This window comes from Balaenoptera musculus, chromosome 5, assembly GCF_009873245.2.
Source record: "Balaenoptera musculus isolate JJ_BM4_2016_0621 chromosome 5, mBalMus1.pri.v3, whole genome shotgun sequence".
Lineage (NCBI taxonomy): Eukaryota > Metazoa > Chordata > Mammalia > Artiodactyla > Balaenopteridae > Balaenoptera > Balaenoptera musculus.
The window spans coordinates 119,956,563-119,973,725 of NC_045789.1; the positions used below are offsets into that span (position 1 = coordinate 119,956,563).

The following is a 17,163-nucleotide window of genomic DNA, read 5'->3' on the forward strand; positions in this document are numbered from 1 at the left end:
CTCCAAACCTGCCTGTGACTATTCTACAGAAGAACCCTTCCCTTCACTGGGAAGTGGACGAACTTTTTTTTTTTAATTTTTTTTTTTTACATCTTTATTAGAGTATAATTGCTTTACAATGGTGTGTTAGTTTCTCCTTTATAACAAAGTGAATCAATTATACATATGTCCCCATATCTCTTCCCTCCCACCCTCCCTATCCCACCCCTCTAGGTGGTCACAAAGCACCGAGCTGATCAAGGAGGTGGACAAACGTTTGATGAACATTGTCAGGGGGAAAAATAACCACCAAAACAATGTTTCAAGGCATATAAATGACTTAATGAACAACAGAAAACCCGACTCCAGGCAACAGTCAAATGTTAAAACTTACAGGATTTACAACTAGCCCCTCATGTTACAGACAAAGAAAAGAGGTTCTGAAAAGTCACAAGTAATGGCAAAGCTTTGAAGACCTACTGTTTAATGTTAACTTGGAGGCAGAAAATGCTACAGAGATCCCTGAAATCAAGACGATAATCCTAAATAAACCAAAAACAAGTACACCAAAGAGACAGGGAGACTGCTATTTGGCTATTTCAGGCAACCTGGAAGACAGACCAAACATTAAGGTGTGTTTTTGGTAATAAGTTTGAGGATTTGGTATTAATACATATATAGTCCAACTTTTCACTCCACTTTGTCATGTATTTAGCCTTTATCAACTATTGCAGAAGGAAATCATCTGAGTACACGCTTTCCAATGCAAGAGATCTTCCCATGCCAGTCAGTTCCTCTTTGCAGTACAAACTTGGAGGAAATAGAAAATTGTATCAATCAATTCAGCAGCATTCAAAGGACTGAAAAGAAAGGGATGGAAACCCAAGTAAATGCACTGGGCTTGGGGAAAAAAGCCTGCTTGGATGCAGGCCTAGGAAGATTATTAAAGGACTTAACAGCTTTGAAAATTCAAAATAAGAATCAGGACCGTGAGTTTAAAGCCTTGCTATTAATAGTGAGCAATCACTCTATCATAAACTCTAACTATAATAAATACGGCTTTCAATTTTTTTTTCCTCAGCCAAGAAATACATTTTGCATCTCAGCCTAGCATATTCACATCTATACAGCTAACAACACGGTTTGAACTGTGTGGGTCCACTTAAATGCAGGTATTTTAATTACACCATCCTGGTCGGTTGAATGCACCAGTGTGGAAGAACCACAGATGTGGAGGGCCAACTACAAATTCTGTGTGCATTTACCCCCTTGTTGTTCAAAGGTCAAGTGTACACAGAAACACACTTATAAAACTAACATGTAAATTTTTAAAAATACTACCCTTCCTCTGTACAATGTATTCCATACTGTCTACTCTATTTTACTTCACTTTTGAAAAAATACTAGTTTTGACCCAATAAAGTTAATTTCACAACTCACCAATGGGTTGCAATCCAATCTGAAAAACACTGACATAAAAACACAGATGGAGGAGATAAATTTCTAAGTATATTTGGCTTTCTCGATTTGGTAAAATTGCCTTCAAAGTACACTAGTGAGTATACTGGGATGATGTGGTCAAATAAACTTGAGTTTCTGTGGCTGCAAGATTACAAAAATATAAACAGTCAACTCTTAGTTATCCATACACTTGTGGTAAGAAACACTGCAGATAATTAAACCAATTTATATTTGGTTTTTGATGAGGATTTTATACTTACTTGACCCACTCCAGGCCTTCCCCCAAAGATCCCAGCACCTACTACCCACCCCCTTCTCTCTTTGTTCACTGTCATTTCTACTATACAAACAGCACTTTCTTATCATCACAGTTTTAATGTATACACTGCTTTGTTCACTAACCATTTCCTATGATATTTCTAACCTAAGAATAAGCCTCTCCTGCCTCAGTAGGCTTCAAACCTGCTCGGGTAACATACCCGTGAAAGGAAGATTTAGGGCACGCACCCATGGGTAATTTTTTTCTTTGAGTTGAACCATATGATATTGCCAGTATTTGACCATTTTTTTTTTTTTTTTTTTTTTTTTTTTTTTTTTTTTTTTTTTTGACCATTTTTGAGCTATAAAAATTAAAATTTTTCATAGGATTCATTATAATATAAATTACATATACATGTGCATGAGCATATTAAACACCTAAAGTGAGGTTCATAATTAATGGTAGGAAGGAAACTAACGTTTCAAACTATCGTCTTGAAAATTTCGAAAATTTCTAGTTGACTTCCTATCATCATTGGTTTTACTTTTTGTGATTTAGCTACTGAAGATCTCATACTAGCAGGAGAAAAACTATCAACTCTACCATTTTCTTGCTGTTAATGTGCGTCAGCATTATTATTATTACCTTCAACCTGTGACTACATTACAAAAAACCTTCCTAGAATTCTTCACTTCTAACAATCTGAAGAGTCACTATCTCAAATGCTTACAAGGTGAGGCAGGAGAGCAGCACAACATTAGACAACAAACATGTGAAGGACACAGTAGGGAGTGGCCAGGAGGTGAGTTGGAGGGCATGCCCATTTAAAAAGCTTTTCAACTCCAACTGACTGTTGCTATATCACAGGGGGAGCCCAATGTTGCCAGATATCTGCAAATATTTTAGTGAAGCTGACAACTCAAATTTGTTCGTGAAATCACTACTATTCTACATTGGCAATGAATTTCAAGTTTTCAAAATTCTGCGCAGATCAAATAAAATGTGATTGTAAGATAAATTCAACCTGTAGATACCAAATGTCCAAGTCAAACTCACTTCTCAGGCTGGCCCAATGCTGAGCCTACAGTGGTGCTTCTTTGCTGTTTCTAAAAAATGCAGATAAATATCCATTCAATTTGGGACCCACTGGACTAGACAATAACTTTTAATAAAAACGGTACGATTGCAAACATGTGGGCCATTTTCTCTCATTTTGATTAATATTATTAGCAGGAGTTTGAAACCAAGATTTACTGCAGATATCTCTCTTAGAATAATGGGAAAAGCACTACCTGAGTATTCCAGGTATCTGGGTCCTAATCCTTGCTCTGCCACTAATTATCTGTGACACATTAGGATGTCACAAACTTGTGAGCTTCAGTTTCCTCACCTATAGAACTGAGAAATTTGGATTAGCTGATTTCTAAGATTCCTTCCAGCTCTCAAATCCTATTAGAGAGAGCTTCCACAGACCAAATTTAGAACAATTTGGGGATCAAAGAGAACAAGAGTATAATTGATTGAAACACATTAACAAATTCTTAAGGCCACAATGATTGCTAGAGAGAGGAAAAAAAAGAATTTTTTAAATGTCTCATTTGCTGGCATAACAGCTTACTAAAATTAATAAAGAGAAAGAACTAAGCATCTTGTCCTATCTTTCAACAATTACGCTACTTCAGGATAAGCAGACAGCAGCAAACGATGAAGGAAGGCTCTTCTTTACAGAGGAATGCTAACTTATAAATAAAGGAGGAACATTCAAGTGAAATCCCCATTTTGAAATCCCTAATAATGTAACTGATTCAGGGAAGGATGATCAATGGATGCTAAAACCATCATGTAAAAGGTTGATAGTAAAATAGGTATTCATACACTATCAGCTCACAGGTTACCAGTTAAGCACAAATTATCTTTACAATGGAAAAATTACGTTAACCCGGTGCTGGTATTACTCAGGGGAAAACCAGATATTATATGCCCTCTGCTAAAACGCAGTATGAAGTAAATCATTCTAGCCCTTCATTCCCCAGTGTCTGCCATAGGTATGTGACAGGAGTGTTTGCTAAACTCTCCAGGCACCTCCAGAGGCCAAAGGGCAAGTGAACATGCACAGAACTCTTCCCGCTTGTCCTGCCTCTCACCCAGCGCCTGGGGAGATCCTGCTACCTGGGAAGAGTGCACATGGATAAAACACGTTGAGAGAGGGAAGGGGATGCTTTCTATGTTCCCTCCTGTCTCCCACTGCCAAAACTGCACTCTCTTCTGCAACATAAAAAGTATCCAGAGGGTAGAGAGAAGTGTTTAATACACAATGTCAGTGTGTTTCAAAAAAAAAAAAAGTAAAATAATCTATATCTAACTCTCAGATGAGAAGAAATACAGAAGATAGAGGAACATTAAATAATGTGCCTTGGAAAACCATCAGATAAATCCAGATTGTGAGATACACCACAAACAATTAGCTTGATCTCTTCAGAAAGTAACTGCTATTTTTTCAAAAACGGTATGGAAAGAGGGAAACTGTTAAAGAGAGATTTAGTAGACATAACCAAGTATAATAGGTGGTCCTTGAGGATCCTGGTTCGAAAATAAACAGCTATAAAAACATTCTGGAGGCACTTGGAGTAATTTGAATACGGGCTGGAATTAAAAGACATTAGGAAATCACTATTATTTTTGTTGGATGTTAAAATGATAATATGGCTACTTAAGAAAATGTCCTTATGCTAAAATATGGAGGAATGGTCATAATTATCTATAATTTACTTTGAAATGGTTCAGCAAATAAAAAATATATACATATAGATGAAATAAGTTATATTCAAGTGAAATCAATCTGCAGTTGAATCATTTATATGTAAAATAATGATGTTTTTCACATAAGGAGTCTAGAGTCCTCACTTAGAACATAATTATATTTCAGTGCTAAGGTACTATGCATGTGTGTGTTCTTGCAATACAAGTAGGCCATCAATAAAGTACATTTCCAAAAAGTTCAATATGAAAAATATCCAATCTTCTTTCCCTACTATGACTGCCCAGGTAGAGATAAGTTGCTTCCCTATATCCACTCTCCTTAGTACTAGAATGCTGACTTTGTTGTGGGTACTAATGTATCCAGGTAGAAAAACGACATTACCAGTTCCCCATTTAGATAAAGACAGCTAACAACATGGAAGCAGAAATCACTGTATGAACTTACTACAAAAGCTCTTAAATGAGAGCTAAGTCAGGAGGTACACCCTAGTGCCTTGGTTACTTCCTCTTTCTCCTCACCTGGAATCAAAGCATGATAGCTGGGGGTAAAGGAGCCATTTTGAGGCCGAGAGAACTGCAAAGACTTCCACCCTGACATTTTAGATTACTTTAGATTTAGATTACTACAAGCTTTGGATTACTACAGTAGTCTCTGTTACTCTGAGCTGATACAGCAAATATCAGGCAAAAGAAATGCACTAGTGCCCAGGATATAGCAGAATTATTCTTTATGAAATTCATCGTTATAATATGAATATGAAATGGGAAATGCAGGAGAGTTGTGAAGGAGAAGTGATTCTGGAATATGGTGACCTGAATGCAGTACCTTTTCCTTTAACCCCAACTCTAAGCCACTTGCTTCTCTTGAGCAAAACAACTTCTACTAGCATGTATGGGTAACTGTGTATAAGTGAAGCCTTAGGTTCTGGCACAGAACTGGTGTGAGGCATTCTCTAAAGTGGGCTGAGTAATTAACTGAAAAACAGCAGAAGAGTGCTGAGGACTGGCAACTAGGGGATCCTGAGAAGAACCTGAAAGGCAGAGAAGGCTGGGGCCATAGCCCACAGTCCTTCCCATCCTTGCAGCCCAGGAAAGTGCAAGGAGACCAGAAAGCCAACAGGGAATTGACAGTCTATCTGTCACTGCAGGCCCATGACAATAGAGACCCCTTTGCCTACAGGGAAGGACTGATACCACAGAGTGTTCTTCAATAACCAGTCTTGAGCTTCGATAAAACAACCAAGGCAAATTGCCTGTAAAAAGGGGCCCAGCTGCCTATGAAGGAGACCAAGCAGAAAAATAATATCCATACTCTGTAAAACAGAACATCTGTAGGAGACAGAGTACTTTAATTAAAAGGAATTATGTCGGGAATTCCCTGGCAGTCCATTGGTTAGGACTCCGCACTCTCACTGCCGAGGACCCAGGTTCAATCCCTGGTCAGGGAACTAAAATCCCACAAGCCATGCGGTGTGGCCAAAAAAAAATTAATTGATTAATTAATTAATTAATTGGAATATGTCAATTACATAAGAGAATTTAAGGAGATTCAAGTACAGCACTCAAAAAAAAAACCTTTTAAAAGTGAAAAAAACATAATTTCCTAGTTAAATATTTTTAGAGAATAAATTGAAAGAGAAATACAACAACCTGAGAATCACTTACCCAGTCAGGAAATCCTTTACAGTCAGATGGGAAGGAGAGCTACTTGATGATATACACAGATTCAGAGAGAATATTATCCACATGATTTAATGAGAAAAAGAACCATAAAAAGTCTCTCACTAAACAAATTAACCAGAACAAAGGACAAAAATTAGAAGAAAATGAATAGCTGGTGTATATACACACCTGGGTATGCAGAATATACAAGTTAAATAACAACTCTTGAAACAAGGGATATACTTTTAAAAGAAATTCTATTAAGTAACACACCATTTCATCAAAACTTAGGAATCTGGGGGGAAGAAAGGCAGGAAGATAAAAGCATCCCCAAAGTTGCAGGGCAGGCAGAGGTTGGGGGGAGGGCTGAGCGGTGGCAGGAAGAAAGGAGAAGAGGGAACTAATAAAGAAATGAACATCTTGTGGAAGAAATCACATTTTTTGTGGAGAAAATGGTTGAGGCTCTAGCTATCAAATAAAAAAATCATGTGCATCGGATTATGAAAGAGGGAAAGAAGAAGTAAATCACTAAAGAAAAAGAAGAGTAGAACTAATAAATTAACAAGAGGGGGGAAAAGAATGAATAGTGACTTGAACGGACAGCAAAAATAAGGAAAATTCAAAATAAGTTATAACAATATAATATAAGTAATGAGTGTAAAGATGACAAGAATAAAAATCAATTATATCAGTCATTATACTACATATGAGAAGGCTAAATTCTCTTATTAAATGAGATTGTAATACTGCATTATGAAATATAACCTAGCTAACATGATTACAAAAAGATAAAACAAAATGATAAAAAGTAAATTAAAATGAGTAGACAAAGATATACAGATAAAAGCAAAGAAAAGAAAGGCAACAGCGTACCATACAAGGTTAAATTAACAGCTGAATGCACTAAACAGAATAAAGCATAATGTTATGTAATGATATAAAGCATATTTATGAAGAACATAGAACAGTGAGAAACCAGTAGCATAGAAATCTTAAAAACACAAGAAGACCTAGAGTGGGAGATTTTAAAATACCTTTCAAAATTGGACAGACAGGTTAAGTAATAAAAAATAATAAATAAAAATATACAGAAAATGCCATTAATCTTAAAACTTTCAAAGTTCAATATCCATCAAAGATTTAGAAAGACTATCACTCCTACCCTAATAATAAGAAAGTCTGATAAACTATAAAATCATAACTTTTCTTGAAGAGTGCACTGGCTTACCTATGGCGGATCACAGAAGGAGGAGCTGCCGGCCAACCACACAAGCAAGTAAGAAATCAATTAACATTTTTATAGTTTGCTAAAGAATGCATGTGAGACAGCTTGACTGTATAGAACCACTGGAAGCCCCAGACCCAAGGGGAGTTCACACACACTTACAGACTCTTTTCCAAGGGCCTCCCCATATAGGAAAGATTGGGGGACAGAAAGAAGGACAGAGAGACTCCTTCAGTGGTGCAGAAGGAAAACAGCAGCCGCTGCAAGAATGCACAACACCCCATACCTCCTGCCCTTATCTTCCTCTCATATTAGGAGAAGCCTTTAGCTACTACAAGAACGTAGCAAACTCTGTCATCTCCAGGATACAAATAAAGATCAACTGCTGCTGAAGGAAGCAGTACAGGCTCAGGAATTTATAGCACAACCTCAAAGGATTCTTACCATTGGGTGAGGTACAGGAAACACTCTCCCACAAAAGAACCAATCACTGATACAAGACAAAAGTTTGGCTCCTACGGGAAAGAGAGGTAGGAATGGTATGGAAACCCAACTCCCAGAGCTCAGGCTGATAAACCCTAGATAAGAGTGAAGCTGGACCAAGACAGAGAACAGAGAGAACACAGACCTCGAATAACACAGCAGTCTACTATGGGGGAAGGACGAGAGCATGGCAACTTGGCGAGAGAACCCCGCTATGGTGCAGGCACCCAGGTACAGGAGAAAGCTGAGAGCAGAAGAGAGACACTGAGAAACACCCAGAGCATCCCAGCCACCACCCTAAGCACAAGGCAACTCTAGAAGAATCTGAAGCCTGTGGTGCACTGAAAGTAACAAAAACAACAACATAATGCAAACCCACCTTATCTCCTAACTCGGTTGACCCAAACTCCCACACTAAACAGGCTGACAAAATAAAACATGTGCATATTTCCAAACATAAATACTATTTACCACACTCTGATTGTTTCACACATGACACTGGCATTCAGTCAAAAATACAAAAATAAAAACATACAAGGAAACAAGGGAAAAAACAGCAAATTCCGAAGAAACAGAGCAATCAGCAGAATCAGATGCAGAAATGACACAGACATTAGAACTATCAGACAAGGACTTTAACAATAACTATGGTTAATTTGTTAAAGAATGTACTAGAAAAGGCAGATAACATGCAAGAACATAGGGGAAATATCAGCTAAGACCTGGAGCCTATAAGAGAGTATCCAGTGAAAATGCTAGATATAAAAATCATGGTTTCAAAAATGAATTCCTTTGACAGACTCACCAGGTAACTTAACACAGCTGAGAAAAGCAGCAGTAAACTTGAAGATAAGGCAACAGAAATTACCTAAACAAACACAAAGTGGGAAAAGAAAAAGAAAGCAGAACAAAGAATGGAAGAGCTGTGAGACAATATCACATCAATTGGTCTGACATACATGTAATTGGAGTCCCAGAAGAGAGAAAGCTTATGCCAGAAGTAATATTTGAAGAGAAAATGGCTAAGGATTTTCCAAAAATGATAAAACACATCAAACCACATATAAAATAAAAAAGCAAGTTTTAAAAAAAATTTTAAAGACATCATATTCAAACTGTTAAAATGCAAAGAAAACGAGAAAAACCTTGATAGAGGAAAAAAGATTATGCATGAAGAATGTAACTTACAGCAGACTTCTTGTCAGAAACTTTGTAAACTAAAAAAAAGAACAAGTGATATCTTCAATGTAATGAGAAAAAAAAAAAAAAAAAACCTGTCAACCTAGAGAAGATATCTTTCAAACAATAAAGCAAAATACTTTTTTTAGAAAAACAAAAGCTGAGAAAATTCATTGCCAGCAGACCTGTGATACAAGAAATGCTCAAAGAATATGGTACCAGAATATACCAGACAGAAATGTAACTCAAAACAAAGAAATGAAGAGCTCCAGAAATGGAAATCAAGGTAAATAACACAATTTGCCTTATTTTTTAATTGTTCTAGAAGATAACTGATGATATAAAGGGAAAATAGTAAAAATGTACTGCAAGGTTTATAACACACAAAATAGATGAAAATGATGGCATAAAGGATGGGAAGGAGGAATTGCCGGTATAACAACTATATCTCACTGCCTTTTTGATATCTGTTGTCTAACAGACTTGTCAAAATCAACATGCCTTAAACCAAACTGCAGATCTTCCCCATTTAAACCTGTTGCACCAAAATCTTCCCCTATCTCAGTTGCTGGCTGACAAACCAATCCTCCCAATTTCTCAGGCTAAAACCCTTGGAATCATCTTCCCTTTCTTCCACCTATCTCATCAGCAGATTCTATCTTCAAACTACACTTCCAACACTGCCACCATCTTGGTCTAAGACACCATCACCTCTCACATGGATTATTGCAAAAGAATCCTAATAAGTCTCCCAGTTTACACATTCACCCTTTGGTCAACTATTCTCCACACAGCAATCAGGGTGATCCTGATAAACTCAAGTCAGATCATGTAACTCCTCTGCTCAAAACCCTGCAATGGCTCCCCATTTCACTCAAAGTAAAGCCAATGGCTTTACAATGCCCCAAAAGGCCCTAAGAAATGTAGGCCTGGTACCCTTCTCCTCACTCTCTCTCTGACCTCCTCCCCTAGTACTCGGCCCCTCGGTAAGTCCGTTCCAGCCTCACCAGCCTCCTTATTCCTGGAACACAACAGGCAAACGCCCATCTTAGGGCCTTTACTCTAACTGCTGCCTAGAATGTTCTTGCCCTAGAAATGTTTGGCTACTTTCCTCCCATCCTTTAAGTCATTGCCCAAATTGCCCGGCTAATGAGGATTAACTGGACCAACCACCTATGTAGAAAAACATCCTCCCACAAACGCATACAGTCTGCCAAGTCAACAATACCCAGCTCTACTTTTTCTTTTTTCTACAGCACTTATCACATTTTAACACAGTATAAGACTTTTCTAATCGTTCATTGTTAATTTTCTTCTCCTCTCACGAAAATGCAAGCTCTGCAAGAGCCAGAATTTCTATTTTGTTCACTACTGTATTCCAAACAGCTGGTACAAATCTTGGTAATAAACATTTACTTAATAACTGTGTAAAACAAGACCCAAAGAAATGAAAATTATGTCATATCCTCCACATAGAATATGTTCAGTTATTAAAAATAATAAATTAGAGCCAAAGCAGATTACCTAGAGGGATTTCTACGAGATACTGCTGAATGATACTCTTTTCTCCTTTTTGTAAAATAACTTTTTAAAAGTGTGTGAATAGGTATGTGTCTGTACTCATGGAAATGCTCATGGATATAGCATTTTATCAGTATGGAGAAAAATAATTTTTGTTTTTTTTTTTTTTAGTGAAAGGGATGTACGGAAGAATGTGAGTTCCAATTCTGATTAATCCCCTTGTGATATAACCTTCCTCACAGTGTCCTCATCTATAAAACAAGGACAACAATGGCCACCTCGCAGACTTGTTGTAGGGCTTAAATACAAACTGTGTAACACATCCAGTGACTATACTGTCACTCACCCTTCTGTCACTAGCAACTAGCCCAGTGCCTAACAACTGCAATTGCTCAATAAATATTTGTTGAAAGAATTAACTGTAGCTGTCATAATCACACACAAAAAACAAAATCTGAATCTGTCATAACACCAGGAAATACAAAGCTGCATTGAGTCACTCTTGTAGAGTGTAAATGTGTGAACATAGAAAAGAGATAGCACATATGGCAGGCATTGATGGTGATTATTTTCCCTCTGATTATGTTTCCAGATTAGCTATCACCAGCCACCAGGAACTGTAAACAAACATCTACTGGCAGAATTTTAGCCAGAGTATAAAGACCCATTATTTCTTCAGAAGAGTCACCTTCTGAGTGGATCAACAAAACACCTTCTTCCACAAAATCTAGTCTTCTTGTATTAAAATTTATGCATGGTGATTCTTTTTTTTTCTTTTTTTTTTTTTTTTACATGGATGACCACAACAAAAGCAACAATGATTGCAATTACCAAACATGAAACACACTCACACTATGTCATAATATTGACATTCAGTCCAGTAATCCTCCACATGCATGGTGATTCTTCCTCTATGGGGGGTTTTCTCTTTCCCATATGTTTTTCTAACCCTATACAACTTGCCTCTTTTTTTTAGCTTCTTGTATTTTCACAAACTCAGATTTAAACCCTTATTTCAGTTATTTTTCTCTTGGGATTTTACCTCATCAAATGCCTTTGCCACAAATCCCTCAAAGAGAATCAAGGTGCCTGCCTTGGCGTGAAGGAGAGGGAGAGGGAGATGGTACTGTGGAAGGAATAGGAGCTTGCAATACAGCTGTGAGCCGCAAGATGCGAGGCGAAGCTTCTCTGGGCTTCGATGTCTTCATCTGTAAGATGAGAAGGTGCAAGCTGGATTCCCTCTGAAGTTCTTTTAAACACCATCATTCAGAACACCATCAGAATCTATTATTTCCTATTCTACTTCTCATGTACATATTTTCTCTTCCTCTTTATAAGGGGACCACTCACCCAGGCTTTACTGCATGAATGCCAACCTTGTTGACCTCTGCTAGAATCAACACTGAAAACAAGGCAGAAGAGTCATCAACATGGTAGATCTGTAATGCGTACATTTTATTGGGACCAGTATGTGAGGAAGGATGCACTGTAAAATGTTCTACATAATGTAGACAAGAAGAATTATACTTTGGAGCTGTGGTAGGATGTATAATGGCCCACGGAAAACGTTTACATCCTAACCCCTAGAATCTGTATGATACCTTACATGGTAAAAGGGACTCTGCAGATGGGATTACATTAGGGACCTTGAGCTGGGGAGATTACTCTGCATTATCTGGGTGGACCCAATCTAATCACAAGGGTCCTTGTAAGAGGAAGCAGGAGGGTCAGAGTCAGAGAAGGAGATGTGATGACAAAAGCTGAAGTCAGAATGATGTGGGGTCATGAGCCAAGGAACGTGGGCAGCCTCCAGAAAACTGTAAAAGCCAAGAAAGTAAACTCTCTCTTTAGAGCCTCCAGAAGGAACCAGCCCTGCCTACCCATCTTAGATTTATATTCTCCAGAACCATAAAATAATAAATCTGTATTGTTTTAAGCCACTAAATGTGTGATAGTATGGAATCAGCAACAGGAAGCTAATGCCTCCGTGCTGCCAATAAGTTGTGCCCTGAAAAGAAGCTGTGGATAAGATCCTAGGGTATTTGACAAGTTTGAACTAGGAACCTGCATTTGTTCAAGAGAAGAGCAAAGTGTAGTGGGAGACTGCCCTAGGGTTCAAGGGCACAGGATGCCACTCAGGAGTCCCTGAGGCAAAAAGGCACAGGGATGAGAGGGAAGGAAGCCAGGAACTGAGCTACCCCAGTGGGGTCAATTCCCTGTGGCTGGTGTGTATCAAGGGACCTGAGCCTCATCAATGCCCCACCAGGAGGCCCCCCCCTCCATTCACTCTCTAATGCATCACCCCGTTTATTTCTTTCACTTAACACAGGCTGCAACTGTCTTGGAAATCTTCCCTTTCTTTACCTGTTTGCTACGTCTCTCCCCACACAAGAACACAAGCTCCATGTGGACAAAGACCTTGTCTTGTTTTGCACACGTCTGTATCCCCAAGGCCTAGCACAGTACCTGCCACAATTGAAAAGACTAAATGACTGAAAGTCAGAGGGGAAGAAAAACCAACAGCCTACAACAAACCTCAAGGAAACGAAGACTGGTAGTGGTATATTTGCCACCTTAACCCTTTCCATAAAATCACAGAATCTGAGAGCTCAAAGAAATCTTATGGTTTACCTCTCCACTTTGAGTTCAAACACAATGTCAAACACACCACCGCCTGGATAATCATATAAGCTGGCAATGAAAAATATGGTCATGATATAAAAAATGTAATGTAGTGAGATGTTTACATAACTTTTCATTTTATGTATACTTCCTATATTAGCTTTGAGTACCTAACATTAATTTTAATCTGCATAGTAACCTAGAATTCCACATCTTTTTTACAACATTAAACTGTGCTCGTGAGATAACACATTGCAAGCACTTAGAACAGGGTCTGGCATGCTAAAGTGTTAAATTTAGTATTTTGTATTATTTTTTATCTTATCATTAGCAAATTGCAATGCGTATAAATGTGAATGAACTCAGGCCTCCTTTTTCTACTCTAGGGCTTTCCAGCAGACTCTCATCCATTCTTTCTCCAAGAATAATGGCTCACACAGAAATATCTACCAGACGACCCTCTCTTCGTGCAATCTCTAAATTTCCATAATGGCAAGAAAAGGAAAGGACTTTCCATAATGGCAAGAAAAGAAAAAGAAGTCTTTCCCATTTCTTCTTCTTGTCATTTTGTAGATTTTAAAAAAAAAAAAAAAAAAAAAAAAGCAGCAGCAGCACCAGGCCTACAAAAAAGGACAACTGCCAAGGAAACACCGAGTGGGACTAAGGTGGAGCCAGGGAATTAGGTGACTCTGCCGCAGGGATCCCACTCTAGGAGACTCCGCACAAAAAGGGGTGGGTCTAGAAAGGGATTAGGGATCCCACTGGTAAGGGAATCCCCAATCAATATGGTGAATGTAGCGGGGGTAGAGGGTCTAGCAAAATCCCCAACCTCAGTACAGCTCTGGATTAGATTCTCTGAACTGAAATCAATAGATGACTTGAGTTGCAACTGTTTTTGAAAAACAGAATTGTTATACAAGCATACGTATTATAAAAGTGTGATAAAACTTCTGTGATACATTCCAAAATTTGTTTAGAATAGAGAACATAAAAACTTTTAAGTGAGGTCCTTAACAGAGCTGCTGAAATACTTTTTCTCAAACCCTTTGATTAATGGCTAGAGTTAAAGCTAGTACAAGGTAACTTCAAAAATATTTAAGCATCCAGAAACTATATGCAAACTGGTAAGGGATGCACTGATATTCAGCTGTAGCTTTACAGTATAGCTAAAATCTGCTATTCAGCTTCAGCTTTGTCCTCAGCTTCTGGAAGGCAAAGGAGCTGAAGCCTACTTCAGGGTCATTTCTGGCATCAATGAACCTGTCAGTGATCAATGACCTTATGATTATCTTGTGATCACAACTAAACTATATCACTATGTCATTTGGATTTATTGCAAACATCTGCATATTCACTTGAACTATAGGTAAGCATTCTAGATGTGACCTGGATGAAACCATGCGTTTTACATGTTGAAGTTACACAAACCAGGAAAAGATAAGTATCTATAAGTACTGCAATAATAAAATGCAGAAATATATGATTTTGGAAGCTGTTCATTCTACACCCCAAAATAATTTAAAACTTCCAAATAACTTATTTCATGGAAAAAGAATTTGGAATTAATAAAAATATCAAAAGAACATACATCGGCCAGCTGTTTCTAAAAACCTAAATAATATAAGGCAAAAAATAAGGATAATTTAATAATTCTAATATTTTTACAATTTTTACTATATTACTGTTAATAACATAAAACAAACTAATGTTTAAGAACTGTGTTTAATTTTTAAGTACTTATATTTAGTCCTGAGACCTTCAAGAAAACTCCATTTGGGAATTTTCATATCTTGTGAGAAAATTAAAAGCAGAATCTCAACTTCTGCTTTGAAAGAATGTTGATTTTAACATTTACCCTTTTGGCAAAAACATCTATTCAGATCAAGTGTTTACACCTGCTTTTCTCCTTGGAGCATTCTCCCAAACTCCCATTTGAAGGAGTAAATACGGGGTTTATTGTTTCCAATTTTACCCTGGTAGATACTTACAGACCCTGCTGTCAATGAAGGCCTTCTGAAGCACCTGTGCACCTTTCTTCCCCTGCTCCTTAGGTGAGGGGGTGGGGAAAGACTCATACTCAGATGAAAGACATCCTGGTGTCTCCGGTGCATCTTGTGAACCTCTTGTTAGCCCACCTTAACTGAACAAGCCTGCTCCTGCCCAAACCTCCCCCCTACACAGTGGGGGTGAGGGGTGCTGGGAAGCTAGCAGAAACAGATCTGGGAAGGACATGAGCTTTGGACTAAGAAGCGATGGGTCTGAAACCTAACTCACTAACTCAGCAGGAAATTTAACCTCCAAGTACTTCTGCTTTCTCCTCTCCTACAAGAGGATTAAGACTGTTCTCACGGGAGTACTGTGCCAGTGAAGTTACTAACAGAGGTAACGCAGCAAGCGTGGGCCCTAGCACCAAGTATCTGCTCAGTAAACGCTGGCTCTCATGACCCTGGGCATTTCACCACTGCCTCCGTGATTTCAGATTTTACACATCCTGCGAAACGGCTATAACACAGGTCTCATCGAACCCAAAGACCTGGTATTGTCCAGTAATCTCTCCTCCTAGGCCTTTGCTTTCAACATCCAACATTTCCAGGCCGTTCCCTTAGGGCCACTGCCATGTTCAGGTCCTACTCACGTGTCTCTAAATCTCTGTAAGGAAAGATCCGAGGAAAATCCAGAAAAGCTGAGAAAAAAGTTGAACGATTCAAGCATTATCTAGCTGGCACCTCCCAGGATTCACATTACACATTTTGGAAGGAAGGAAAGAACTGCGGGGTGTCTGCATGACATGCTAAGGCCTGCGTTGAGCTGCGCTCTGGGCAGCTCCCCCCAATCCCCACAGGGAAAGTGAGGCATTCCCTACAGGAAGAAAGGCGGCGATGGAGCTCGTGCGCGCCTGGGAAGACACCCGCCCACGCGTGCCTCTGCCCACTCCCGGAGCCGAGGAAGAGGGAGGCTCCATCCCGACTCACTTCCTGCAGGGGAGGAAAGACATCTTGCCGCAGGGCGGCCGGCGGCAGTTCCGCCTCTGGACCGGCGGGCTGCAGAGCGCGCCCCGCCGACACCTACGTGGCGCTGCCCGCTCGCGAGGCGCGGCGGGCGAAGGCCGCCCCCGCCGCCCTAGCCTCCCCGCGGGGCTCCCGGCCGGCCCGGCGAGGGGCGACGCGAGTGAAGCCCGCGGAGCCCCCGGCCCGGCGGAGGGGCGAGCCCGGGAGGCGCAGGGCGCGCGGCGGGAGCAGAGGCGCGCAGGCCGCCGCCGGGTCACCCACCTTTCTTACTCTGCGGGCCGTGTAGAGCCCCATCCCGTCCTGAACCCGGGAGGACTTCAGGGAGAACCTGTCCGGCACGTACATGCCCAGCATTTTCCCAGCCGCGGCCGCCGCCTCGTTTAACACCGGCGCTCTGCGCCCGGGAGGCGACACATGGAAATTTGGGGTGCCGGGGTGGAGGGGAGAGGCCGGCGGGGAAGGAGGAAATGGAGTTTTCCTCCCAGAATCCCCACCTCCCCGCCGATTCCAGGATCCCCCGCGGCTCAGCCCCTCCTCGTCCCGGGTCTAACTCGGCCCGGAGCCGCCGAGGCCGCAGCTGCCATTGCTGGCGCGGGGGCGTGGGGGGCGCGGGCCCGGGCGCTGCGGGCGCCGGGACGCTGCGGGCGCGGGGACGCCGCGCGCTGATTGGCCCGAAGTTAGCGGCTCGGACCCGCTCCCGGGCGTGGAGCCCGGGGCAGGGCTGACCCCGGAGCTTCGAACCCAGAGGCCGCGGAGCCGAAGGACCCGCCCGCACCGTGCGCCCCGCGCAGCCGCGTGCGGACCCGCCCTTGACCAGCTCTGGGTTTTGAGTCTCGGAGCTTGTACTCCCAGTCGGCGAATTTTGCACTCTTCAGATGCAAAACGAAATGGGCCTTGACCGAGCTGGGGCCATCCTCCAAAACAACTTTAGAAGTTCTAGACCGAAGGCATACTTAGACTGCCTAACTACTGAGAACAATCCCTAGAGTCAAGGAAATTTTAGT

The 17,163-nt window shown here is 40.5% G+C and overlaps 1 protein-coding gene across 6 annotated transcripts in view; it reads right to left on the reverse strand.

The window, feature by feature from the left end:
• The window catches only part of PRDM5 (PR/SET domain 5), a 209,572-nt gene extending 192,814 nt beyond the window's left edge, over positions 1-16,758 (reverse strand). For 2 of the 6 annotated variants that reach the window (XM_036853885.1, XM_036853887.1), the window contains exon 1: positions 16,421-16,744. In XM_036853885.1, the coding sequence (XP_036709780.1) occupies positions 16,421-16,513 (93 nt within the window). In that variant the 5' untranslated portion in view covers positions 16,514-16,744. Of the gene's footprint in view, positions 1-15,139; positions 15,380-16,420 lie in introns of those variants that run through there. The other 4 variants (XM_036853883.1, XM_036853886.1, XM_036853882.1 and 1 more) reach the window with 3 other exon arrangements.
• Positions 16,759-17,163: the final 405 nt, after the last annotated feature.